General features: G+C 41.7%; 2 protein-coding genes across 6 annotated transcripts in view; both read right to left on the minus strand.

Moving 5' to 3' along the window:
• Positions 1–24,941, minus strand: part of LOC100705635 (uncharacterized) — a 172,581-nt gene that overhangs the window by 90,233 nt on the left and 57,407 nt on the right. The window lies entirely within an intron of this gene.
• LOC109201478 (myelin-oligodendrocyte glycoprotein) lies at positions 1,001–21,531 on the minus strand. 5 transcript variants are annotated; one of them, XM_019357183.2, is made up of 5 exons: positions 13,126–14,651; positions 8,239–8,406; positions 4,975–5,340; positions 4,749–4,850; positions 1,001–3,992 (listed from the first exon to the last, which is right to left on the minus strand). In XM_019357183.2, exons 2-5 carry the CDS (start codon positions 8,276–8,278, stop codon positions 3,955–3,957), a joined length of 546 nt encoding a protein of 181 aa, XP_019212728.1. In that variant the 5' UTR covers positions 8,279–8,406; positions 13,126–14,651; the 3' UTR covers positions 1,001–3,954. The 5 variants fall into 5 exon arrangements, with proteins under 5 accessions (XP_019212728.1, XP_019212727.1, XP_019212729.1 ...); XM_019357182.2 differs by lacking the exon at positions 13,126–14,651 and adding an exon at positions 11,777–12,761; XM_019357184.2 differs by lacking the exon at positions 13,126–14,651 and adding an exon at positions 11,777–12,761 and having other exon boundaries at positions 1,002–3,992; positions 4,749–4,847; positions 5,002–5,340.

Genomic DNA, 24,941 nt, shown 5'->3' on the forward strand with positions numbered 1-24,941 from the left:
CTCGTAGTCATAATGATGACAATTAATATGAAACAGTTAAGTGAGCCGCAGACTCACTCCGGGAAATGATTTATGGGGGGAAAACATAATTCATTCATAATTCAGTTACCGGTAATTCATTAGTCAGTAAATACAAAGATGTGTCGATTCGTTCAGGAAACCGTTTTAAACATCAGAGGTGTTTTTTTTTCCCATCTCTGATCATAACTCAGCTGATCGCAGCTGTGGCTGACATGCGCACTGAGCGGAACATTTTATCGCAGCTCTGCTGTGTTTTAATAACGTCTCTTCACGTGGACGTGCTCGTGCGCTCGTGTTGTTGTCTGCTGGTCGCTGCTGTCACGTAGGTGGAGCTACAGGCTTCACTGCAACGTGTGGAAGGAGGGGGAGGGGCAGAGACAGCCCAGCAGAGTGCAGACGGAGCAGCATCACTTGGATCCTCCGAGCTGGAGTCCTGCTGTGAGACAGCTGTCCAACACACAGCCAACATCTACAGTCCACATGTCAGAGTGACCGGACTCCAACAGGAAGAGCAATAAGTAACACGTCAGAGACAGTCGACGGTTTGATCTCCTACAAAAATAGAATTAAGTAGAACCTGAAATCTGTTCTAATAGAAACTGTGTGAATCCTCTGTGGGGCTTTGTTTTGTTAGGAAAGCATCACAAATATGAATACTGCATAAATCCTGGAACACAGCATTTATATTAGAGTAGGAACATCACCTGTATATAAACGATGGCGTCAAACATACGGCCTGGGGGCCAGAAGCGGTCGCCTGTAAGTCTAACTTGTAACAGCTGTGAAGAATATAACAAATGTAAAAAAGAAAAAATGAGTTTTATTTCAAATTTATCTGTGTAGAATTTTTATTTTATTTTATCTTTTGCAGCAAACAGCAGAAAGTGCCATCATTTTTTATTTCTTTTCTTTTTTTTAAGTATAAAATAACATTTTTAAAATATGCATATTCGTAAATATAAACAGGGATTGGGTTTTTTTCTCATATTTTCTGAACATTTTATCACAAAATGTTTGAAACACCATCACCTGGACTGAGACAGAAGTGAGAATTATTCTATTTGCCTTACCTTAACTATTCAATTCAGTTTATACATAATTTAGGAAAAAACGATTTTGATTGTTTTTAATATTCAGTGAAACCTTGTGTCTGTGAGCAACACTATGCCTTTTTACTGCTATGCTGTAAATATTCATATTTTATTTTAAAAAAAAGAATCAACTTTAGTAATTATTTATTTGAACTGCCTCAATAATTATTTTGTTTGTTTACAGACCATTAGTTATATCTGATCAGGTGTTTGGAACCCAAGGATAGTGCTTAATACCTGAAAGCAGCAAGAAGTTTTTATTACATTTCCAAAATGATCAAAATGAATGAATGGCTCCAACAACAGCCTAACTTAGTTTAGATAGCTAAGAGAGTGGACTGCTTCATTTTGACAGACATTTCAGCTTGGTTTGTTAAATGATCCTATATCAGATAGACATAAAACAAACAAAAAATGTTGCTCTGTGTGGACACACCTGGAAAAGAATGACACAAGTAACTTGGCTCCCAGTAAAAGAAAATACTTGCTTGTATTGGTAACATCCCCCTCTCCTTCCAAATAACTGAGCCCTGCTAGCAGCAACTCTTACATCTACACTGAAAAAAATAAGGCACGTGTTTTTGGCTCTAAATTCAGCCTAATATGCATTAAATTCCCTCCCACAGACCTTAGTAAATCATGTTTCTATACAGTCTTTGTGCCCCTGAAAAGGAAACGTCTACAGATGGATACACAATAAGGTCAGACACAAAGTCACCTTTGTGACAGATTTTTAAAGCCTTATACACAGCCTCTCTTATATGCACACGTCAGGCTTTTGAAAATGTGTAATTGTATCTATATTTTAATTGGAGAATTTGAGACAGTTTTTTTTTCAACAAATATGCAAATTACTTAAAAATGTTGTTGAGGAAGCATTGAGGATCTCTGCTTGGGCACAGGTAGCAAACACACTGTAAATTCCATGCCCAAATCCCACTTAATTGTGCCTAGGCCCACATCTTTAAGAATGGCATGGTTTAATTGTTATTTAGTTATTGCTCATGTCCAGCTGAACCCCTTAGGTCACAGCTTGCAGCTGTACTCAAGCAAATCTCTGGTGGGTTAAGTAATCATAGGCATGCATGGTATGGATAGATGAGTGCGAGTACCTTTTCTGCAAAGCACGATCACATGTGGTTACTTTATTGACTAACAGACTTCACGGCCATGGCATTTGTTTATGTTTCTTTCAGGAAAATAAATTCATGCTGCCAAGTCATAAGAATAAAAAAAACGAGGGAGCACAAGAGAGAGACACGACGGGCTGGGGACACATGCGAATGAAACACAGGGGAAGCTTAAATGTACGCTGTGAATACACTTACTTCTTTTTTTTGTCCCATTTGGTTCTTTAGCCGTCAGAATTGTTGTAAACAGTAAAACAGGGATTGTAACAGTCAGTGAAACAGGCACGGACCATCTCCAGTCATCTATTATTAATAAAGACATTTCTTCCATTAAACGTGCTTAATTAGAAACACACTCTGTCATTGGCATGATAGTTGTCCCTAAATATGTAAACAGACTGCAACACTTCGCTCTGTTCCTCCATCCTTTCACTTGTCACATGCTTTTATTAAATGCAATAAAGCTTTATCACTTGATAAGAAATGAAATTTCAAGACAAACAGTCACAAAGTGATTAAAATACGATAAATGAATAAAACTAAGTCAAAGGACGCCTGCACAGGTGGGGTGTCAGCGTCTTTATTCAATCCTATGTGTTATGTTATGCACCCAGAATCATCACCATCTGAAACACTTGGGTGGAGTGTCACGATGCACAAACTGCTGATAGAGGAACTTTTGTCCTTAACAGGAAGTCCTCGTGTGTGACAGGAAGCTGATACATGACTGAAAGTCCACAGCTTTCACCACAGTGCTGGACATGGAGGAGTCATGGTTCATGTCAGAGCTGCTCATCAGACTCACACACACTAAATGTTGTTTAACCACTGAAGCTCCAGGCTTTAATTTCTCTGAGGTTTTTGGAAATGAGTATAAAAGCTCAGCATCATCAATGAAGAGAGAGTGATTCTAAAATGATGTGCTTGTTTTTGGACTTTGGGGTTATTTTACACCATAACACAGTAAAGCTGTGATTAATTAGCAAAGAATAAAACTTGTTGTTACTTTTTGTCACGAGGGTAAAAAATATGGTTGATACTGCATTTGAGTTGATTATTAACTGATCACAGAGAAGCAGAAGTGCACGTTTATCGTTTAATAGAGCTCGTAATCTTTACAGACATAGAAATGCAGGCTGAGGACAGCAGTGGGAATAACCTCACCTCCACCTGAGAGGAGACGCGCACCATCATATCATCATTCCCCACATATCTGATCTGAAACACTCCGTCTTAGTGACTCAGTGTTTTGTGTCTGTTTGATGTCAGGGGGGATAAAAACCAGAGGCTCTGATGTTCATCTTTATTTCAGGTTCTGAGTGAACAGGAAGTTTCTGGACCAACAACGTTAACAAAGGACGGCGTTGTAGCCGCTGTAGTCAGTTCACTCACAGAAAAACCTTTAAATTCACGTGACATCTGTAGTATCTGATTTTTGCTTTCAATGTAAACAAACACCGTCTACAGAGAGGCAGAAAGCTTCAGCTGCTGTGGGGTGTGTACCTGTGTCCTCATCTGTGGTTCCTACCAGAGGTCAGTCAGTCGTATCCTGTGCTCTCATTGGTTGCTTGAAGACTTTGTGCATAATCACATCCTGTGTGTGTGATGATGTACTAAGAGCAGTTTATCAGGCAGGTGTGTGTCTGTGGATCATTGTGTGTTTGTAGTTTGAGCGTCTCCTCTGTGATGTCCTGATGAAGGTCAGCTGTGCTTTAAAGGGCGTCAGAATCCCCGTCTTCACTTTCACAGCCTGAAGAAGTGAGAGGAAAACAAAGCAGAGGATGAAGGTCACACACACACACAGATGTCAGTGAGTGTGAGTCCACTCTGATGTGTAAGCAACTCCTCACTCCTGTTTCCACCTCTGGATCACTGTGTGACACCTGTAGCTGCTTCACTCTGCTCTGGATCAGCTGACAGCTTTGTAAACACGGAGCTGTTTTCATGGGTTGGTTTGTTCCAAGTGAACTACAAACCATGTGACCAACTTCAGCGCCACAAAGAGGATTTAAATGAATTTTACGTTTGGTTTCCAGCTGGTACTGACTGTGCACATCTATGCTGTTGGCTACCTCAGACTCACAGCATTGATGTGGTAGCTGATCACACTTACACATCATATAGGAGGTTTTTTATATCTGGAGTTTGTTTAGAAGCAGATCCAAACAGTCTAAGCTCTTTCAGCAGCTGTGACAACACACTAACACTGTGGTCAGGATCAGACAAGGTACAGTCACAAATTTCACGAGTTCCTGAGGGGAGATGTCATGAGCGGCGCTCTTATCGTAGGTCAAACCCTGATTGTTAGAATCTGACGCTTCGTAGTCGGAATGAGGAAATCGGATTCTGACATTCAGGAGAAAGCTCAGTGATATTTGCCTGTTCGCTTCATAACTCTCAACTCTTTCAGCTTCTGGAACAAGTTTGTGTGAGCCACAGTCAAGGAGCCACCAGAGGACACCTGCTAACCATCGGCATTATGGGTAGTGTAGTAGGATGGACTCACCTGACATGAAATAGTGCCGGAAATGTATTAAAAGAACCCCGGAAACTGTAAGGACCAGAACCAGGAGAAACATGAGAGGCTCCCAGTATGACCACTGCTCTGTAAAGACAGGCAACAAACAGTGTGACCTTTGACCTCTGAGTCCATGTAATCTAAGGTGTATTGAGCCAACAAAGTCCTTTGATTGTAAAGTAAAGTCTACTTTCAGTGATGTAATCTTTATCAACAGCAGTCGCTGAAGCTTCTTGCTGACCTTTGACCTGTAGCTGTACATCTCCCAGTATCTGGTAGCCAAATTTAAGGTCTCTGACAGAGCAGGTGTAGGTGCCACTGTCAGACAGTTGGAGGTTGGTCAGGTTCAGGCTGAGGTCTCCAGTTTCCAGAGCGTCAGTCTTCATGGATGTTCGGCCGCTGTAACGCTGGTTTTGATCTTTCAGTTCGTCTCCTTGAAGCTGGTGGACGGTTGGAGGACTGAGGTCGGAGCGACTCCACACCACTGTGGAGTTGTCCAGTTCAGATGTTTGGCTATTACAGGGCAGCAGGACGAACGGATCCCCAACATACACCTCCACACCACAGGCATGCTGGGAAACTGTGAGGACATACAGAGAGACACAGTGTCATGTTTGAGGTAATAATCACGATCAGACCTGCTTACAGACGTCAGCAATCACAAAAGTTTAATTCACTTTCATTCATGCAATGTCATCCATGTCATTAGACATGGAGCCTATCATCCAAAGAGGAATAAACCTTTAATAGAAACAAATAACAGAAAGCTTCAGATTAAAACAAAAGGTAAAGTCTAAAGTTTCAGAGGACAAACTGTCACAGATAAATCAGTGAGGTAAAAAAAAGGTAAAACATTTAGAAACACAAGCAAAAATGATTAATATTGAAAACCCTAACAAAGGAACCAGGAGGTTTACTTAAAGACCTAGTGAGGCTGGCCACACCTGAGGAGGATGATGACACACACCTGCTGCTGAACAGCCTCGTCTGGGGGAGGTACTGAGGAGAGTGGCTGAGCGCCCTTCGACGCTGGATGGTTGAGTGAGAAACGGTCAGTTAAACCAGTAAACAAACAAAGCTGTTGTGAAGTTTGGGATCTGTTGCTTATGTGAGGTTTCTTACAGCTGCGTTTGCTGTTTCCTACAGGATCGTGGAAATGGGAGGACAAGCAAGTGCAAGGAAACAGAGAGAGAGCAGAGACACAGACCATCATCACAGGGAGGAGAAACTGAATGGGAGTCAGGAAGCACGCACAGAAGACAGCCTGCACTTTCTTGTCTTTTTGCACTGTAAATAAACACACTGCCTTCATTCAAAGAGTCCAGTGTTTGGGTCCTGTATCCACAACCCTGACAAATATATATGATTGACATTTTAACCTGTGAAACTTTACTATTGGCTATTTTACTGACCATGTGCTAAGAGTGTGGACTGTGCTGTGATGGAGGAGTTGTACAGAGACATCCACAGGCAGGAATGATGTCCTGTGTCATTTCTACCTGTTCATGTTTCTAAAGTAGAATCATCATAGTAGAGCAGGTCACTCAGAGTATGCATGTGTGAATGTCAGACAGACAGCACTTAAATAAAAAGAGTTTAGAAAAAAGTGTGAATGAGGCACGCTGTGTAAACTGTTTTAAGAGCTCAGAGAAGAAAAGAACTACATAAGAACCTGTTTTTATTTACCATTTATTTTTTGTCTCACTGCTCAATCATCCAGGAAAGTAAATCTCCAAAAGTTGAATCTGTTCATCTGGACGTAGCGTTTTGTGGGAGAAACGTTTCGTCACTCATCCAAGTGACTTCTTCAGTCTCAGCTGACTGCAGGTTTCCCCAAACCTTATAAACAGTACATTTGCATAATGACTGAAACCAGCCCACTGAAGGAACAATGGGCTGTGAGGTCAGTTCCTTAATCATAATTATGCAAATTCCCATGACCATTGATCAACAATCACTGACCAAAACCCACTGATCAAAGAACACTGATCAATGGCCATGAGTACCATTCACAGAGAGTTGGGGAATGGCTGCAATCACAGCATTGTAAGATGGTGAAAGATGTACCCTTAGGCCCCCTCCTCGATTCAGAGATGGTCTTTCCCTTTTCACGTAAATGGCCTCCTTGACTCCGCGCTCAAACCAGCGTTCTTCCCTGTCCAGGATGTGTACATCCTCATCATTGAAAGCGTGTCCACTGGCCTGTAGGTGTAAATAAACTGCAGAGTCCTGGCCTGATGAGGTAGCTCTTCTGTGTTGTGCCATCCGCTTCGCCAGAGGTTGTTTGGTTTCCCCGATGTATAAATCCTGGCAATCCTCCTGACACTTAACAGCGTACACTATGTTACTCTGTTAGTGTCGGGGGACCCGATCCTTGAGGTGGACCAGTTTTTGGCGCAGCGTATTTTGGGGTTTAAAAGCCACAGAGACCCGGTGTTTAGAAAAAATGCGTCTCAACTGCTCCGATACTCGTGACACATATGGGATCACTACAGGTTTTCGCTTAGTCAGCGGCTGTCCTTCTCTCCTGGATCGGCTGGAGCTTTCTTTAGGTGCCTTTCCAGCTTTGACAAAAGTCCAGCTGGGATAACCACATTTACTCAGGGCCTTCTTGATGTGCTGTCCTTCTGCCTCCCTGGCCGCTGTGTCAGTGGGGATGACCACAGACATTCCCACAGAGATTTATTCTTTGTGTTTATATTTAAACACCAACAGAATACTGTCCAGTTAATAAGTACTGTAAGTAATTATTTTCAGTATAGTAATTGTGAATTTCTTTCAGTAATTAGCATAATGCATCACTTTTATGAACAGTAAGGAATAATGTATGTAAGTAATAGATTACTTTTTGGAGTAACAACCCCACCACTGACTGTGACCTGATACAATCTGAAGCTGTTCATGCAGCCACTGTGGCAGCTAACAGAGCATATCCACCAGTACCTACGAAGACTCGTGCTAACCACTTTCAGATTCATTTGCATCCATCTAAATGCTGCTGTTTTTTCTTTCACTGCTGCAAAATGCAAACATGACAATTTTCATAAAGTTAAAGTAATCTATTACAGCTTTAAAAGAGGAGGGAGAGTAGATTCAAACTAACACATAAAGACTTAAAGCACTGAAAGCAACAATCAGCTCATACAGGACAAAGAATCTGTTTGTTTAAACAGCTGAAGCACAAACAGTCAACAGCTGAACAAGGTTTACTTAACGCTGTTTCAGTATATGTAGGTCAGCAGGATGTGTGAGCAGAACACACACACACAGAGGATTACACACCAATATCAACCAAAAACTTCTCCACACATGGATCTGTGAGCCACGTTTCCATCTTTTCTCCAAAACCTTCAAGACTTCCATGTTTCTAACGAGCGTCCAAACCTTGTAATAAACATGATCATGTCTGAACGTGTGACGATGATCAACCTGCAGTGAGTGCAAACGACCTGCATTCAGACTTCAGAGAGTTTCTTACCGTCGATGAGGAGAAGCAGGAACAGCAGCAGCATCTTCATCCTCCTGTGAAGTCGACACCAGCACAGATGCCGTTAAACACTCGGACGCTCGTCTGCAGCTGCTGACGCACAACTCAAACGTTCCTCTCGGCCTCTGCTGTCTGTCTGTGGCAGGAAACCACTGAGAGCTGATATGAGATAAAGAAGCACCAGTTTCAGTGTTCGCTGCTCTTCATCAGTATGAGGCTCAGGCTGCTTTGGTGATTCTCCTGAACTCTCATCTATGTTTTAATCATTTCATCTTTATGCATATTTATGCGGTTTCACTTTTAATTTTCACTTCATGTTAGTTTAGGTTATATATTTCACATTAATTACATGTGTTATATGGATAATGTATGTATGGATGTTTATCATAGGAAGAAATCAGCTTATCTCAGCTCCCAGCAGCAAAGCTTTGGTCTGATACAGACTCTCTTCATGCAGACGTAAAATTTTACTGTGTTTTTTATACTTCAGTCTGAGTCTTTCCACCGCAGGAGCTACATTTATTTGTATTTTAGAAAAATAGAGTCCATGAGTGACTCAGACATCAGCGCTGTGAAGCATCTTCAGCACACAGTCGAAACCAGTGACTCACACTGGAGGTGAATGTAATCTTGCAGCTGTGATCTAAGTGGGTCAGCGATCCTCGAGAGGCGTGAAGACAAAATGCACAAACTGACCTCAGTTCATGGATCAACGAGGTCTGTGTTCATTATTCAGTAAGTAGCAGCTCAGCCTGATGCTGGTGTTGCCCTTTGAATTTATCCTGTGGACAGTTTTGGGATCAGCCTGGTTGTGAGTCCACATCAGTGCAGTGTGACTTTGAACCCCCACTCACCTCCACCACCACAACCAGGGCATGCTGGGAAACTGTGAAGACACACAAACATCAGCATGCTGTGGATTTCTTCCACAGAGCACACAGTGGACTGAAGGTCACAGTACCTGCAGAGCCCAGAGAGCTTTTAGAGAATGAAGTTCACAAATTGTGTGTTTAACCTGAAAGACAGGACTGGACATGCTGTCTTCTTTTTCTTCTCTGTTATATAAAATATTGATGTGTGTGTAAAACCACAGCAGTTAATGGGACCCATCGATTTCCGCTACATTCATGCTGAACCTTGATGTGTGTTAGAAGCCAGAGAGAAATCCTGGATATGAGGAACCTGCTCCATAGTTCAGGCTCTGGATCAGAGCACAGTTTTATTATTTGTTTTTATTTATTTATTATCAGCTGAGTGATGAGGTGTCATGTGACCACCGTGTGCTGTGTAGAGCTGACAGCATAGCCTACAGGAGAACCAGTTAGACCTTTATTTATGAAATCATTATTATGATAATGGGGCAGATTATAATTACAGACAATAATAATAATAATAATAATTATATCTACAGCCATCCTATCGTTACCTGTAATAATGTGTATAATGTCTCTGATGGTTTTCTTCAGGAGACAGTTTTAAATATGAGTTGTTGCTTTTTTCATCTCTGATCATAAATCAGCTGATCACAGCTGTCACTGACATGCGCACTGAGCGCAACATTTTAATGCAGCTCTGCTGGAGATGTGAGAGGATGTTGTCTGCTGGTAGCTGCTGTCACGCAGGCGGAATCACCGCGAGCTGCAGGGAGAGGACACAGGCTACAACATATAGGAGAAGGGGGGGCACAGGGGGAGGAGAAACAGCCCAGCAGAGTGCAGACGGAGCAGCATCACTTGGATCCTCCGAGCTGGAGTCAGAGCTCAGACACAGACCCGGACATGTGCAGAGACCGGAGCAGCCAGCTCCAGCAGGTATCCGGTATAAATTCATGTAATAAAGCCACAGCAGCGCTCAGACTTTATTTTTAAATTCTTTGATTCATGATGTGGAAAACCTGAGATTAATCTTGGATTTATTTTCTTCACACACATCCTGGAACAATCTGGAGCTGTGTTCGTGGGCTTTGACAGTATCCTGCCTGTAATGATAATAAGCCGCTGTGGGGCTGTGATACACACGTTTCCATGGCAACAAACACAAAGCAAAACGTCGAAGCTGCCCTGTTATCGCCTCACACGGTGTTCATGTTCACACGTTATGTTTTTAAAGTAATCACAGTATTCCCACGGACACGTCGCGGTCCACCTTCCACGGACTCGCTGGATCACAGGTTTATCTGTAAATTTATATTACACATAAATACACATATTTGTGTGGCCTAAAGGTGTTTTTCTTTTCCTCAATTTTAATTATTTTAGCGGTAAAATCATAATTTTCCAACCTAAAAAATAATAATAGAGTTATAATGTGGTTTATGAGTGCGTAGGAGGTGACATTTTTATTTTCTTTAGAATATGTTGCATAAAGAAAAATAGCTCAGTGACTTCATAAGAAATCTCTCTGGTCAACAACTTCCAGACTGAGTATTTGGTGGATATGCTCTGAGTACTCAGGATACAGGCGGACAAAATGGTGATGGCTAACCAACCTGATATAGTGTCGGACAAACAGAGGATGACGGCTGTAGTGATAGATGTACCGAATGACAACAAGATCAGGAAGAAGGAACATGAGAAGCTGGAGAAATACCAAGGGCTCAGAGAAGAGCTGGAGAGGATGTGGAGGGTGAAGGTAACGGTGGTCCCCGTGGTAATCGGAGCACTAGGTGCAGTGACTCCCAAGCTAGGCGAGTGGCTCCAGCAGATCCCAGGAACAACATCGGAGATCTCTGTGCAGATGAGTGCAGTTCTGGAACAGCTAAGATACTGCGCAGGACCCTCAAGCTCCCAGCCTTCTGGTAGAGGACCCGAGCTTGAAGGATAAACCACCCGCAGGGACGAGAGGGGAATTATATTGTTTTATTTCATAAAGGTAAATTGAGCATTTGTACTGTATCACTTTAAATGACCGTCTCCTTCTCTGTATGAGATCTGTGAGTCTGTTTTTCTCTGGCTTCCTTAGATTTGAGTCAGAAACAACAACCTCACACCGACTCCACTCTGACATCCAGTGGCTGTTCTACCCTGTTTGGCGCCCTGGGCGAACACTCCCTCTGGCCCCTGTTGTGGTCAGTGCTATCCTCCATGCTGATGCATGCTGGGGCAGCAGGTTGGGGGTCACAGATGCCAACAGACTAAACAAACTGATCCACAAGGCCAGTGTTGCACACTTGGATTAAGATGAATTGAAACCAGTGTAGCTTTGTGACTGAGTTTTTAAACTCAAACGCTAATACTCCTTACAGGAACACAAATGAAATAAACATAAACAGGAGACAGTGTGATTCACCAGTCTTCATTCACTGTGATTACAGCCTGGTACTGGTATAGATCCATAACAGCGCCACGGGGTTTCCACACAAACTAATGTGTAATCATTAGCTTCATGGCTAATTCACATCGCTACCATTAACTTATATACTAATGACACATAATGGGGATCAACGGCCAAGTTTCCCACATTCTCATCAACCCTGTGGACTCATCTTTACATACGTCTCAAGTTATTTTCCTATATTGTATCTGCTTACCTGCAAATGTATAGACGCAGTGCATCGTTACACATGTGTACAATCTCACAGCTCTTATAGGCGCACTGCCTTATGGTTAGTGGCCGGGCTTATTTACTCCCACTACAGCTGCTCATTTTAGGGGATACTCCCTCTTGTGGTGTAACGGAGCAATAACTACCCTCCCCGCACTGTCTTATTGGAGACTGGGGCACACATTATTTTACAACAACCAAAGAAAATGACATATTTGAACAATCAGAACATTTAAAAAATATGATATTGTAACTAAAAGATTATGGGTGTTTGTTTTTGTCCGCAATGTCTTTCTTTTCCTTGCACCAGTAAAGTTGTGCAGCCCACGAACACAGCGCTAACACCAAATCATCAAGCTGTAAATTATAAATTTTAAATTGTCATTGATCCCTTTACCCCTGGTCCTAAAGTGAATATTTATTTTCTTACTCTTCTTATATTTATTGTTTGTTCACTTGCACTGCTGTAACTGGAGCCTCGTCGTCTCGTCTCTCTATATACTGGACTGTATGTAGCGGAGATGACCACGAAGTTTACTTTGAAGTCAGCAAAGCAGCGAGCAGGCGCATCGAGGGCTCTCTCGCGAATTTCGAAAAAAATCGGTGGAAATTAGAAGTCTGTATCATGGTGTCTGGTGTTTTGGTGTTTGTCGCCCATATCAAAAACCGTCCACTGACTATGTGTGTTAGAAGCCAGGGAAAATCCTGCATATGACGAACCTGCTGCATAGTTCAGGCTCTGCTTCAGTGTACAGTTTTATTTACAGCTGGAGCTGTGACAGGATGTGCGTGTTGTCTGCTGGTAGCTGCTGCCACGCAGGTGGAATATCAGCGAGCTGCAGGGAGAGGACACAGGCTACAACATATAGGAGGTGGGGGAGGGTGACTAGAGGAGGAGAAACAGCCCAGCAGAGTGCAGACGGAGCAGCATCACTTGGATCCTCCGAGCTGGAGTCAGAGCTCAGACACAGACCCGGACATGTGCAGAGACCGGAGCAGCCAGCTCCAGCAGGTATCCGGTATAAATTCATGTAATACAGAACACAGCAGCGCTCTGACTTTACTTCAATGTGAAGGTTCATTAAACAGCCGAGAGTTTGATGTGCATAGAAAATGTCTCCTTGTTCGGAGTAATTCTACCACTAATGATGGTGATGATATCAGCCCGTAGGTCTGACTCAGACTTCTTTTATCCTTCGCACCGAAGTAAGCGAAGGACAAAACATTAAATATTAAAAATGAGCCGCTTTATATCCAACAAATAACAAAAATAATAATTATTCATGTTTATTCGCTGATATTTAAAAGATTTTCCTGACACGCGTGGGCTCTTACCTTCACTTCTCCAGAGTTTAGAGTCTTTGAAAACCCGAGATTTCTTTTTCTTCACACACATCCTGGAACCATCTCGAGCTGTGTTCGTGGGCTGCCTGTAATGATGCGTGGATATCATAATAAGCCGCTGTGGGGCTGTGACACACCCGTTTCCACGGCAACAAACACAAAGCACAACGTCAAACCTCCCCTGTTATCGCCTCACACAGTGTTCGTGTTCACACGTTGTGTTTTTAATGTTATCACAGTATTCCCACGGCCACGTCTCGGTCCACCTTCCACTGACTCGCTAGGTCGCGGGTTTATCTGTAAATTTATATCGCGGCTTCCTGCGGCCTAAAGGTGTTTTTATTTTCCTCGATTTTAATTATTTTAGCAGTAAAATAATCATTTTCTGGCCTAAAAAATAACAAAAGGGTTATAATGTGGTTTGTGGGCGCGTGGGACGTTTTTTTTATTGCTGTAAATATATTAAAATGATAAATAAACGCGTGTTTTTTTTTCACCTGTCACAGAACTGCGTGCAGAGTGTCGGAGCTCTGATATGAAGTTCATGTTTCCTTTGTGGAGCTTCACATGTGACCCTGTGATTTATTTCTATATTCATATTTTTATTGAGCTAATTTTTCATAATGTAAATAGTTTACATTTTTTCTTTGTAATCCTTCATAAAGTCATAAAAATGAAAAATTAAATACATCAATTTCTTCCGTTATTTGAGTGATTATTAAAGATTTAACAGAGTGATGGTGGAGAGTATGTATATATTTGTATGAATTAAAGAAAAATACAAATAAATTCAGCCTTGAAACCTTCAATCAATTGAATAAGGCAATAAAGAAATAACCTGTACAATTAATCGAACCTGAAAAAAGAATATCTGAAATAAATATTTAAAAACTCCAAAATCATCAAGACATGCAAACTATTGACCACAGCTGGTTCACAGCATCTCCTTCCAGGTTTGGTATCTCCTTAAAGCATCTTGTACATCTGTGTTTGTTAACTGTCAGGTTTGTGACCAATTTCATTTTCTTTAGAATAACTTTCATAAAGAAAAACAGATTTGCAACTGTATATTAAATCGCTTTGACCAACAACTTCTAATCACAACCAACCTGACATAGTGTCAGACAAACAGAGGGTGACGGCCGTGGTGATAGATGTACCGAATGACAGCAACATCAGGAAGAAGGAACATGAGAAGCTGGAGAAATACCCAGGGCTCAGAGAAGAGCTCGAGTAGATGTGGAGGGTGAAGGTAACAGTGGTCTCAGTGGCAGTGGGAGCACTCGGTGTGGTGACTCCCAAGCTAGGCGAGTGGCTCCAGCAGATTCCAGGAACAACATCGGAGAACTCCAGAAGAGCGCAGTCCTGAAACAGCTTTTTTTTATTGTTGTATTTCATAGAGGTAGGTTAAGCATTTGTACTGTATCACTTTAAAGGACCGTCTCTTTTTCTGCATGAGACCTGTGAGTCTGTTTTTGTTCGGCTTCTGGAGATTTGAGTCACAAACAACAACATCACACTGATCAATAATCAAAGAACACACAGATCAAACTGATTGATCAGCCATCAGAGGAGTCGAATCAATGGAGCTGCTTCTGTTCCTGATGTCCCCTGTTTGATCCTGGACCTGGACTCTCACTGCAGAGGAGACACAAGACAGTCAGAGACACACAAAAACCACCAACCAACCAACCTTTGAGAAGCAGTCGTTTCCTTCCGAGGAGTACAACACCCCTTTTGACTCCACATATGTATCTCCCACTGTCTCTCTCTGTGGGGTGTTTCAGCGTCAGACTGAGGTCTCCAGTTTTTAGAGGGTCTTCATTCATCTTGGTTCGGTCTCTGTAATCCTGGTCCTGTTCTTCAAGATGCTCAGATCCACTATGATACAAATGGATCTTCCTGCATTCAGGTTCACAGTATTCCCACTCTACTCTGGCGTCTTCAGGCAGGTTTTGTGTGGTTTTGAAGGGCAGCTGGACAGACTCCACCCCCTCCTCCACCTCCACCTGGCAGTCTGAGAGGACAACAACCACAACATGAGCTGTACAGATAGCAGCAGGTGTTCAGAGTTGTAGATAACGCCGAAGGACAGAAGCAGATCAGATCAGAAGGAAACAGCACAGAGATCTATAAAGTTAAAGTTTTGATCTGTAGGAGATGATCAGAGCCTGATGGTGCTGTGATCTCTTTGTAATGTCTCCTGTCAGTGTGGAGCCGCTGACGGCTGCATGTTTGTGGCTCTAAAAGCATTTTCACACCTATGGTTCTGTCTGAACTTAATGGGACATGCAAAGCAGGCAAACACAACACACAGCTTAAAGTGAGGGATGTAGCGACACAGACCAAGGAAAGCATGGGGCTTAAATACACAGAGGGAGCTATCAGGAAATTAGAGACAGGAAGGAAAAGTAAAGTAGTAGTAAGTAAAAGGAAGGAAACACAGCTGGAACAAAATCAAGCTTAACGTGGATGGGACAGAAAACACTGACATCCGACACGGACCTTCAAAGTAAAACAGGAAACACACCGACTAAACATACAGACTCACGAGCAGACTCTAAGACATCACAGACATGAGCTGCAACAGTCCAAAACTGGACTTCCTCTCTCTGTAACACGCTGTCAAGAACAAAATCCACCAGTACCAGTTCTTATTTCTAACAATCAGCACACAAGTCCTGATCATGTCTCATTTTCATGCAAATTAGATCCTTTTCTGAGAAGCTGCAGAGAACCCACACAGTCACAGGGAAACTATGCAACCTGCACTTGACAACAGTGCTAACCACTGGATGATCTGTCACTAATTATGGGATGGCAATCTCACCTCTCCTTTCACCCAAAGGAGATAAAAACAATGAATGACTGAAGTTTCTGTCTTCAGTATTTGAGAACTGACTCTTAGTGACCAGCATGCAGACAGTGAGAAACAGACAAATGCAATGCAGCCTAAGAGCAAGTCAACATCTGATTGGCTCTTGTGTCTCCAAAATATTTTCATTTTGTTTGTATAAATTGATGAAAGAGTCATTTCAATATAGATTTTGTCCTGAAGTATTGTAGTTTTTATTTTGCCTTTAAGACCTACCATAGAACCAAGTTCGCTAGAGCTTATCTTTATATTTCTACATGCTGTAGTGCCATTTTTGGGAGCATTTTCAAGTTGCTATACATCAATACAACTGTTATAGCTCAAATTTTAATAATATGTATGCAGTAAGTCCATAGTAACTACATAAATTGCAAAAAAGTGCAATGAAAAAAATCGAAATCGTCTTAGGGTTTTTTGTTTTTTTTTTACATATATTTCTAGTTAGAGAAATTTAAGAGGTTTATCCCTTAAAACTGTAAATACAAAAAAGTTGCATAAAATAGTTTCCAACCTCAGGAAATTTATTTTCAGTGTCTTCTTAGCTTAATTTTTGAGATACGCCAATTTTTAAGCGTGTTTCTGGAACATTATGTTTTTGTTGCTGCCATTGCTTTTCATGCAATTTTTGCAAAGCCACACGTGGAAGGAAACCATGACCTAGGACAAGCTGATGGAATAAGATGTAAGTACACCTCCTCTGGTTTCATATGCAAAAAAATTTAAATCTTATGTGGTTGCAGTTCTACAGGGGTTTAAAAATAGTTACGCAAAATGGAGCGTGCCCCCTCCAACCGGCATTAAAGACTTAATCTTCTTTTATCAGAAAAAGATAAAAAATTATTGGTCAACCAAATATACACTGGAAGGAACAAGCACGGGTCATCTAGTTACAACATTGACCTCTGACCTTTGACCTGTATCCACAACACTGACCTCTGACTTTCAGCTCCACCTTTCTCCTCAGCAGGATGTTTCCCTCCCTGCTGTAAACGGTGCAGGTGTAGGCTCCTGTGTTTCCATCTGTGGGGTGTTTCAGGGTCAGACTGAGGTCTCCAGTTCTCAGCAGGTCTTCATTCATCTTCGTTCGGTCTCTGTAAACCACTTCCTGTTCTCCAGGCTGGTTAGAGCCTTTCTCATACACGTGGACATTTTTGTTGTAAGAGTTACTCCACACGACTTTAACATCTTCAGGCAGATGAACTTTGGTTTTAGGGCAGGTGGACAGACTCCACCTGGGGGTCTGAGAGGACAACAAAACACAACATGAGCTGTACATACATCAGCAACACTGAGCACAGTTTATTTGACTGGATGAAGTCAAATATTTGCAGTTCAAACATGTTTGACTGGTTCCAGTATGAAATATTCTATTATTTTTTTATTAGTCCTTTATTTATCCAGGTAAAAAATCTCATTTCCAAGAGAGACCTGGCATCATGGCAACAAAAGTCACTCTAACCACAAACGTCATTCTAACCCTGTTAGTTGAGGGATATGATGAAATTTCAACATCTCTGGCTCAACCAAACCTAAAGGCCCAGCCAGAGATAATGTTCATCTGGATGGTGATTATGAACTTTCTGAAGGAAAACTGACTATAATGTAGCCACCAGAGGACACCTGCTAACCATCAGCATTATGGGTAGTGTAGTAGGAGACACTTACTTGACATGAAATAGTGCCGGAAATAAAATAAAAGACCTCCAGAAACCACAAGAAGAACCAGGAGAACCAGGAGAGCTGTGGCCCAGGATGGAAATTGTTCTGTGGAGAAATACACAAAAAAAGTAAGCTCTCTGAATAGTGACTTTGATTGTTAGCATTGACCTCTGACCTGTGTCAGCATCACTTACCTTTGACCTGCAGCACTACTTTCTGTCTCAGGATGTCTTTGTCCCTGTAGATGGTGCAGATGTATCCTCCACTGTCTCTCTCTGTGGGGTATTTCAGGGTCAGACTGAGGTCTCCAGTTCTCAGCAGGTCTTTGTTCATCTTCATTCGGTCTCTGTAAAGTCCATCCTGTTTCCTGTATGGATACACATAGACCACTATGACAGCACAAGTCCACTCCAGTGCGATGTCTTTGGCAGCCCAGATGTTGTTCAGCAGGGCAGGAGGACAGACTGTGACCCTTCCCCCACTGTCACCTTCATTGGGTCGTTTATGAGGACAAGAGCAACATCAAGCACAAGAGCAGGAGCAGAAAAACATTAGTGGTAACTGAAGCATGATGAACACCTGCTTTCCTGAGCTCTGACTCTGTCCTTTTACTGGTGAAGATGTCTGATGGTATTATTTGGTTTACCGGGCATTACTCACCAACAGGGAAACCACTGAAAAGTGGGGTGAAAGGAGGGGAGTGGACGAGAAGTGCTCAGTGCATCATGGGAAGTCCTCCCAGCACTTTGAGTGTACAGCAGCTAACTAAGGGAAGGTGAAAGGTTGATGTCTGATCTTAAAAGCAGAGAGGTTCTCTGTCTCCTGAACTCAGACTGTGTCCTTTCTGTCTGGATGCCTTCATTAAACATTCACAGGTTCTGTCTCCAGCTTAGCCAGTCCACCAAAGAAAAAACTCCTATGTATAAGTATTATAAGCAAATACTTTATAATGCAATGACTAAAAACTCAAATTCAAAACATAATTTGCAGTGGCAAAAGCAGACACATTCATCTTAGAGTTACAGAGGAGTCGTTCCATCTCGCTTCAGCACATTTTTAGAGCATTTCCTGCTCAACCATCTGATTTGCATAAAAAGTTTATGGTACAAAGTTTGAACACATATATATAAAGTGCTGTGAATTTTTAGCCTTGTGTATCTAACACTTTTTATGATATATGTATGTCCAAGAATTTTTTCACATTGAAATCTGAGGCATTTTAAGGATATACTACCTCTCCATTTGACCTCTGACCTTGTCTACAGGACAGATTTTTTCACCTGTATTTTCATCAGGGGTTTGTTGCTGACCTTTGACCTGCAGCTGTACATCTGTCAGTCTCCGTTCTCCTGTCCCATCACTCATGGTGCAGGTGTAGTTGCAGACGTTGGTCCGTTGTGGTTTTCTCAGAGTGAGGCTGAAATCTCCGGTGTTCAGAGCATCGACCATTATTGATGTGCGCCCGCTGTAATGCTGGTTTTGTCCTGTAAGATCATCTCCTCCTTCTAGTCTCATGTGGACAGTTTTGGGATCCAGATCACTGCGAGTCCACATCACTGTGGGCTGATCAGGAATGAAGCCTGAGAACCGGCAGGGCAGCAGAGCAACCTTTGCTTCCTCATACACCTGCACCAGCACAGCCAGGGCATGCTGGGAAACTGAGGACACATAAACACAGATTAGCTGCATGCTGTGAGTTTGTCTCAGAGCCCACATTTATCTACAGGGAGCAGAGTAGGCAGCCAATCACATTAACTGTAGTTTATTTTAATCATCAAGTGTTTTCAGCTGCAGTTGACAAAGTTAAAGTCTTGCACCTCTTTAGTCGAGCCCATCTCCATGAAACTGCAGTTTCTGTTCTGTTCTTGTGTTCACTGTTGCTTTCGACACTGTTGACCATGAAATTCTAATACAAAAGTCTAACAGGTCCAGCACCTGACTGCCGCTCATCATTTCTAATAAGTAAAAATTCAATTTCAATCAGCAGTTTTCAATTTTTACAACTAAAAATACCATCAGGAGTTTCTTAGGGGTCTAAAATATAGTATAAATGTTACTAATACTAAATGGTCTGCTTAAATAAGTTAATAAAAAGATTTGTTTCTGTCTGCTGTGTAGGCACATTGAAATGTGCATTATGAAAAAATTGCATCGCTTTAGTTGAGTGCATTGCAGGGGAAGATTGTGTAACACTGAATCAAATTTTGCTAAAAAAGAATTTCTGTGTTTTTTTCTATAAAACTAGATCCTTGAAACATGAACTGTCTAAGTGGTGCCAAGAAAAATGTTATTGATCTCAGAGGGAAATTCATCTATCTGACATATCTCATCAGCCATTTGTATGAGAATTAAAAGCCTGATGAGTCTTCCAGTACTGATGGTTTCTTCTTCCATAAAGATGTAATAAAGTGGTTGATCAGAGTTGTTCAGGAGGCTTCTGATGTCTTCAGTCTGCATCTTTCCACCACCTCCCCCACTGTGCCCAGTCTGGCTCACAGAGACAGCTCTCCTCACTAGTTTGTCCAGTCTCTGTATCATTGTTCCTGATGCTTTCCAGCAGCATAGAGCAGCACACACAGAGAGATCTTAGTTTTATTTAAAAAATGAGGCTCTTGCCCCTTTTTTTATAGTTCATATGTGTTCAGGTTACAGTCTAGTTGTGATGCACGGACTTTCAAAGGCTAGAGAGGAGGCCTGAATCTTCATAGATCTGCTATCATTTCCTTTGTCTCTGAAGTGTTCAGTGTGAGGAAGTTTTTATGAGTCCAGTCGCTGAATGTTTTACAAGCCCTTGTATTCAGATTCCTGGTACAGGACATGATGGTACACTGACAGCTGCCCTGTCAGTGCGCCCCAGGGCAGCTGTGGCTACAATGTAGCTTGCCATCACCAGTGTGTGAATGTAGTGTGATGCGCTTTGGGGTCCTTAAGGACTGAGTAAAGCGCTATACAAATGCAGGCCATTTACTATTTATGGCACCATCACCCAAGTATTTCTGGTTATGGACTCACAGTGGCATTTTCAGTCTGCTGTGAGCTTGTCTTTGGGTACTTTGGGTTGGATGTATTGAAAACATTAGAAAAATTCTTAGCCTTCAGACAACAATTATGATGACTAAAGATCCAAACAGCAAAAAAAAAAAAAAAAAAAAAAAGTGACTCCTTCTGTGCTGCTTTCTACAGTGCTGTGTGCAAACACAGTGCACAAAGGTTTTTTGTTAACAGTCCTGCAGACTCATTAAGTGCTGTGGCTTCTCTGTAGAAGCAACCAACAAATCAGAGAAATGAAAATGATGACAGCGTTCATACAGATCTCTGTATCAGTCTCTGTAAGCTAGCTTCAATAATTCAAACCATCAACAAGCATCCAGCCTCACACACACACACAGCACCAAGTTTCCTTTGGTCACATAAGAAATGTGAGTCAGAGCTTCAGCTACACAACAACACACACACAGCAGCTGATTGTAACATGAGCTCATCTGAAAGCCACCAAGAAGAATCCAGTGATTTGAAAGTTGCTGCTTTGGATTGTTAGTTTGATCTGAATCAGAATCCAGTGTTTGATGGAAATCTCCTCCTGCTGCACTTCAACACATTAAAGAGAGAGAGATGATGATGAGAGCAGAGAGAGGAAGGTGTACTTACCGTGCAGGAGGATCACAAACACCACAAACATCTTCATGTTCCTGTCAAACTCAGAGACTCTTTAAAAGCCCTTCAGGACATCAGCTCACAGCAGCTCTCACTTTCCTCTGCTGATCATCTACTGACACTCTCACACTGCTCACACCAGGACACGAGGCTGACTGCTACAGTACCCACTGTGTCCATGTCACTGCAAAGCCTGTGAGGAGCTGGATCTGTGAGGAAAAGTGTGAGCAGACGGGTCAATAAGGTGTGTCGCAGATCATTTACAGCCCGGCTCGACCAAACTTCAGCAAAGCAGCAATAAAATGTGAACTTTGCTAAGAAACAAAATAAACTTGTTAATGTGTAAATTTGGTTCTTGAGTGACACGTTTCAAGGTTCAGGTCGGTGTTACAGTCTGTATGTAGAGAATAATACAGACATAAAGGTTGATTCTATATAGATCAGTGTTTGTACGAGTATCCTGGTGACTTTTATGACATGTCACATACTCATATGATGACTGAACTTTGACCTTCACACAGAAGCTCAAACTGATAAACTGAACGTGCAGCCGAGCAGGTCGGGACTTCCTGTAAGATCTTAGTTTTTACTCTCTGATGGTTTCACTTCAGCTTTTCAGCACATTTATTTAAAATTACAGTCAAATCCTATAAAACACTTAAAACCAGCTGCAAGTTTTACAGTTCATTCATTTAATGTCATTAAATAAGTGAACAGCCTCACCCTGGACACCCCTGTGTAAACATGTCTTTAATTCCAGATCAGTTAATGTGATGCTGTTAATGAAACACTTTGAATCAAAGCTCAAAGTCACATGTTGGTCGTGCAGCTCAACACAGGATCTAAATAAAGGCTTTACTGAAGCATCGACGCAGATGCTGCTGTTTTACATGTAAAGCTTAACAAAGACAAACAAAGAAGAAGTGGCTGTCAGTGAATGTGACACATGAAGAAGTCAGACAGGTGGAGTAAAGCTGAGCTCTGATCCTGGCAGAGGATAAAATCAATGATTAACTTCTACAGTTCAGGACAGAAGGACTCTGGGCTTTGTTTCAAGAACATATTTGCTGCTGGTGTGTTAATGACAGAGATGTTTTCACAGGCTCCAAAATGGACTTTAGTCTTTTCTGGGTGTGACAGAAAGATGCTGCTCTAACAGCACACATGCTAACACTGATATGAATGAATGATGACCATGTAGTTCAGATTTATTGTAAAATAATTCTGATTGTGAGTAAACTGTAAAACAGGAGGTAATAACATCTCTCCTTCATCTGCGCAAATAAAGCTTCTTCTTTTTCTGCAAAATTCATATTTCTTATAATTCCGGTGTTGTGATTTTACTGTGTTTGCTCAGACCCAGCAGACTGAAGGATCAATGTATTTTTGAATAGATCAAAAAGTGCCCAGCAGCGCCCCCATGTGGTCACTCATGACCCTGTATTTATTTGAAACTCCCACCCTCACAGAGCAGCAGCTTCCACATCCACACTCATGATGTTAACAGGTCTCTGTTTTATTTTAAAAGTGTATGAAGGAAATATAAAGTTTAAATAAACTTTATTTTGTGTTGCGTTTCGGTTTATGAAACAGTACAGGGGTGTGGGAAAGCTTTAAGATCACACAAGTTGATTAATGAAACATTTTCATGCTCCCAGTTAGACTGTTACTCTGATGTGTGATAAAAAACATACTGATGGAACAAATGTGCTTCACTGATGATTAAAGCACACGAGGCTGCTATAACTCAGGGGGTAGAGCAGGTCATCGACAAATCAGAAGGTTGATGGTTTGCTTCCCCTTTGCAAATAAAATATGTTTGATTGATCTATCAACAAGCTGCCCAAAGTGTGAATGTTAGATAGAAAGCAATTATGTAGAAACACTGTCTGACTGATTTACTTATTTTTGTCTCACTTGATACAAGATATATTTACTTGAAATAGGTGAAAATTCCCCATTTTCAAGATTCACTGGCTAAAAACAAGTTCACATATCTTACTGAAATATTACTCTTTAGCTCATTTTGTTTTATTTTAAGTGTCATGAGATTTTTTTTTTTCCACAAGAAATAAGACAAATATACTTGGTAAGATTTTGAGTTTTTGAAGTGTGCCCCCGATGGTCAACAACAGAGTGAAAAAGGAAAAACTGCCCTCCTAGAAAACATCTTAACATCAATAGAACAGAGAAAACAGACACTTTGGTGAGTGTGTCCTGTTCAGAGTGAAATATCCAGTATTAAGGACCTCTGACCTCAATCTAAACAGCAGTTATATATTTAGGTTAACAGGTCTGAGTCATTTTCACTTTAGCTGTTTTTAGCATGCCAGTTAAACCATCAGATGTGGACAGCCATGTTTGTAGTTTGGGCACCTCCAGTCCACTGTAGTTTCCTGGGGCAGGTCAGCTGTGGAGCAGAGCAAGCTGCTCCACTTACATTACCTAAAGAACAGAGAGGAAAGCAGCAGAATATGTGTCTGTTCAGCTAAACCCCTAAACATGAATGCAGTCATACAAAAGAACAACACAGCAAGACACAGACTCACATTACTTCTCTGCTCCGTGTTGTAATGCTTCATTCCTGAGAGCACCGTAGACATAAGCTATGCAAACAAGGATGACCACAACACAGAATAAAGTTATCATAAACCACTCCATGAACACAGATCCTGCTGGGAAAAAAACAACAGAAAATTAATATCATCCAACATATTTTAGCCTGGGCCTGAGTCTGGAGTTGCATCTACAGTATTAGCCTCTGATCTGTGGTTACAGCAGGTGTCATTTATTTATGACCTTTGACTTGCAGCCATACGTGTCTCACTATCAGCTCTTCTTGTCCATCAGTGATGGAGCAGGTGTATTTTCCACTGTGAGACTCTGTTGGTTTTCTCAGAGTGAGGCTGAAGTCTCCAGTGTCCCGAGCATCAGGTCTCATTGATGTGCGCTCGCTGTAACGCTGGTTTTGTTCTCTAAGATCATCTCCTCCTTCTCGTTGTCGGTGGACAGTTTTGGGATTAAGATCATTGCGAGTCCACATCACTGTGTGGTTCTTAAATATAACTCCTGAGTACTGGCAGGGTAATAGGACAAACATTTCCCCCTCATTCACCTCCACCACCACAGCCTGGGAAACTGTGAGCACACAGAAAAACACAAATTAGCTCCATATTTTGAGTTTGTTTGCAGGAGTACAGGTAACTTATTTATAGGGGCAAGAGATACTGAAATCAAAGAGCATTCAATCTGCACATGTCGTACTTCTCTGAAAAATCTGCACTCTGTGAGGGAAATGAGAATAGTCCAGTCTGAGTGCAACTGTTCAACCAGGGAAACAAATGTATTCATTTCAGGTTCCAAGACTAAAAGTGATGAAAAGTGATACTTAAAAAAAAAACAAAACTCCAGTTAATGACTTTAATGTCATTGTAACTGGATAAATCAAACTCAAACAGCTTGAATGTATTCAAATAATTGTTTTAGATTTGACAAGCCTGGAGCACTGGGAATATAACATTGACCATCAAATAAAACACATGACAGCAAAACCAACAAGTGTTGATCCTCCATCAGTCTCCTCTGCATACATTCATCACATTCCTGTTATCCTCCTGGA

This window comes from Oreochromis niloticus, linkage group LG3, assembly GCF_001858045.2.
Source record: "Oreochromis niloticus isolate F11D_XX linkage group LG3, O_niloticus_UMD_NMBU, whole genome shotgun sequence".
NCBI classification, from domain to species: Eukaryota; Metazoa; Chordata; class Actinopteri; order Cichliformes; family Cichlidae; genus Oreochromis; species Oreochromis niloticus.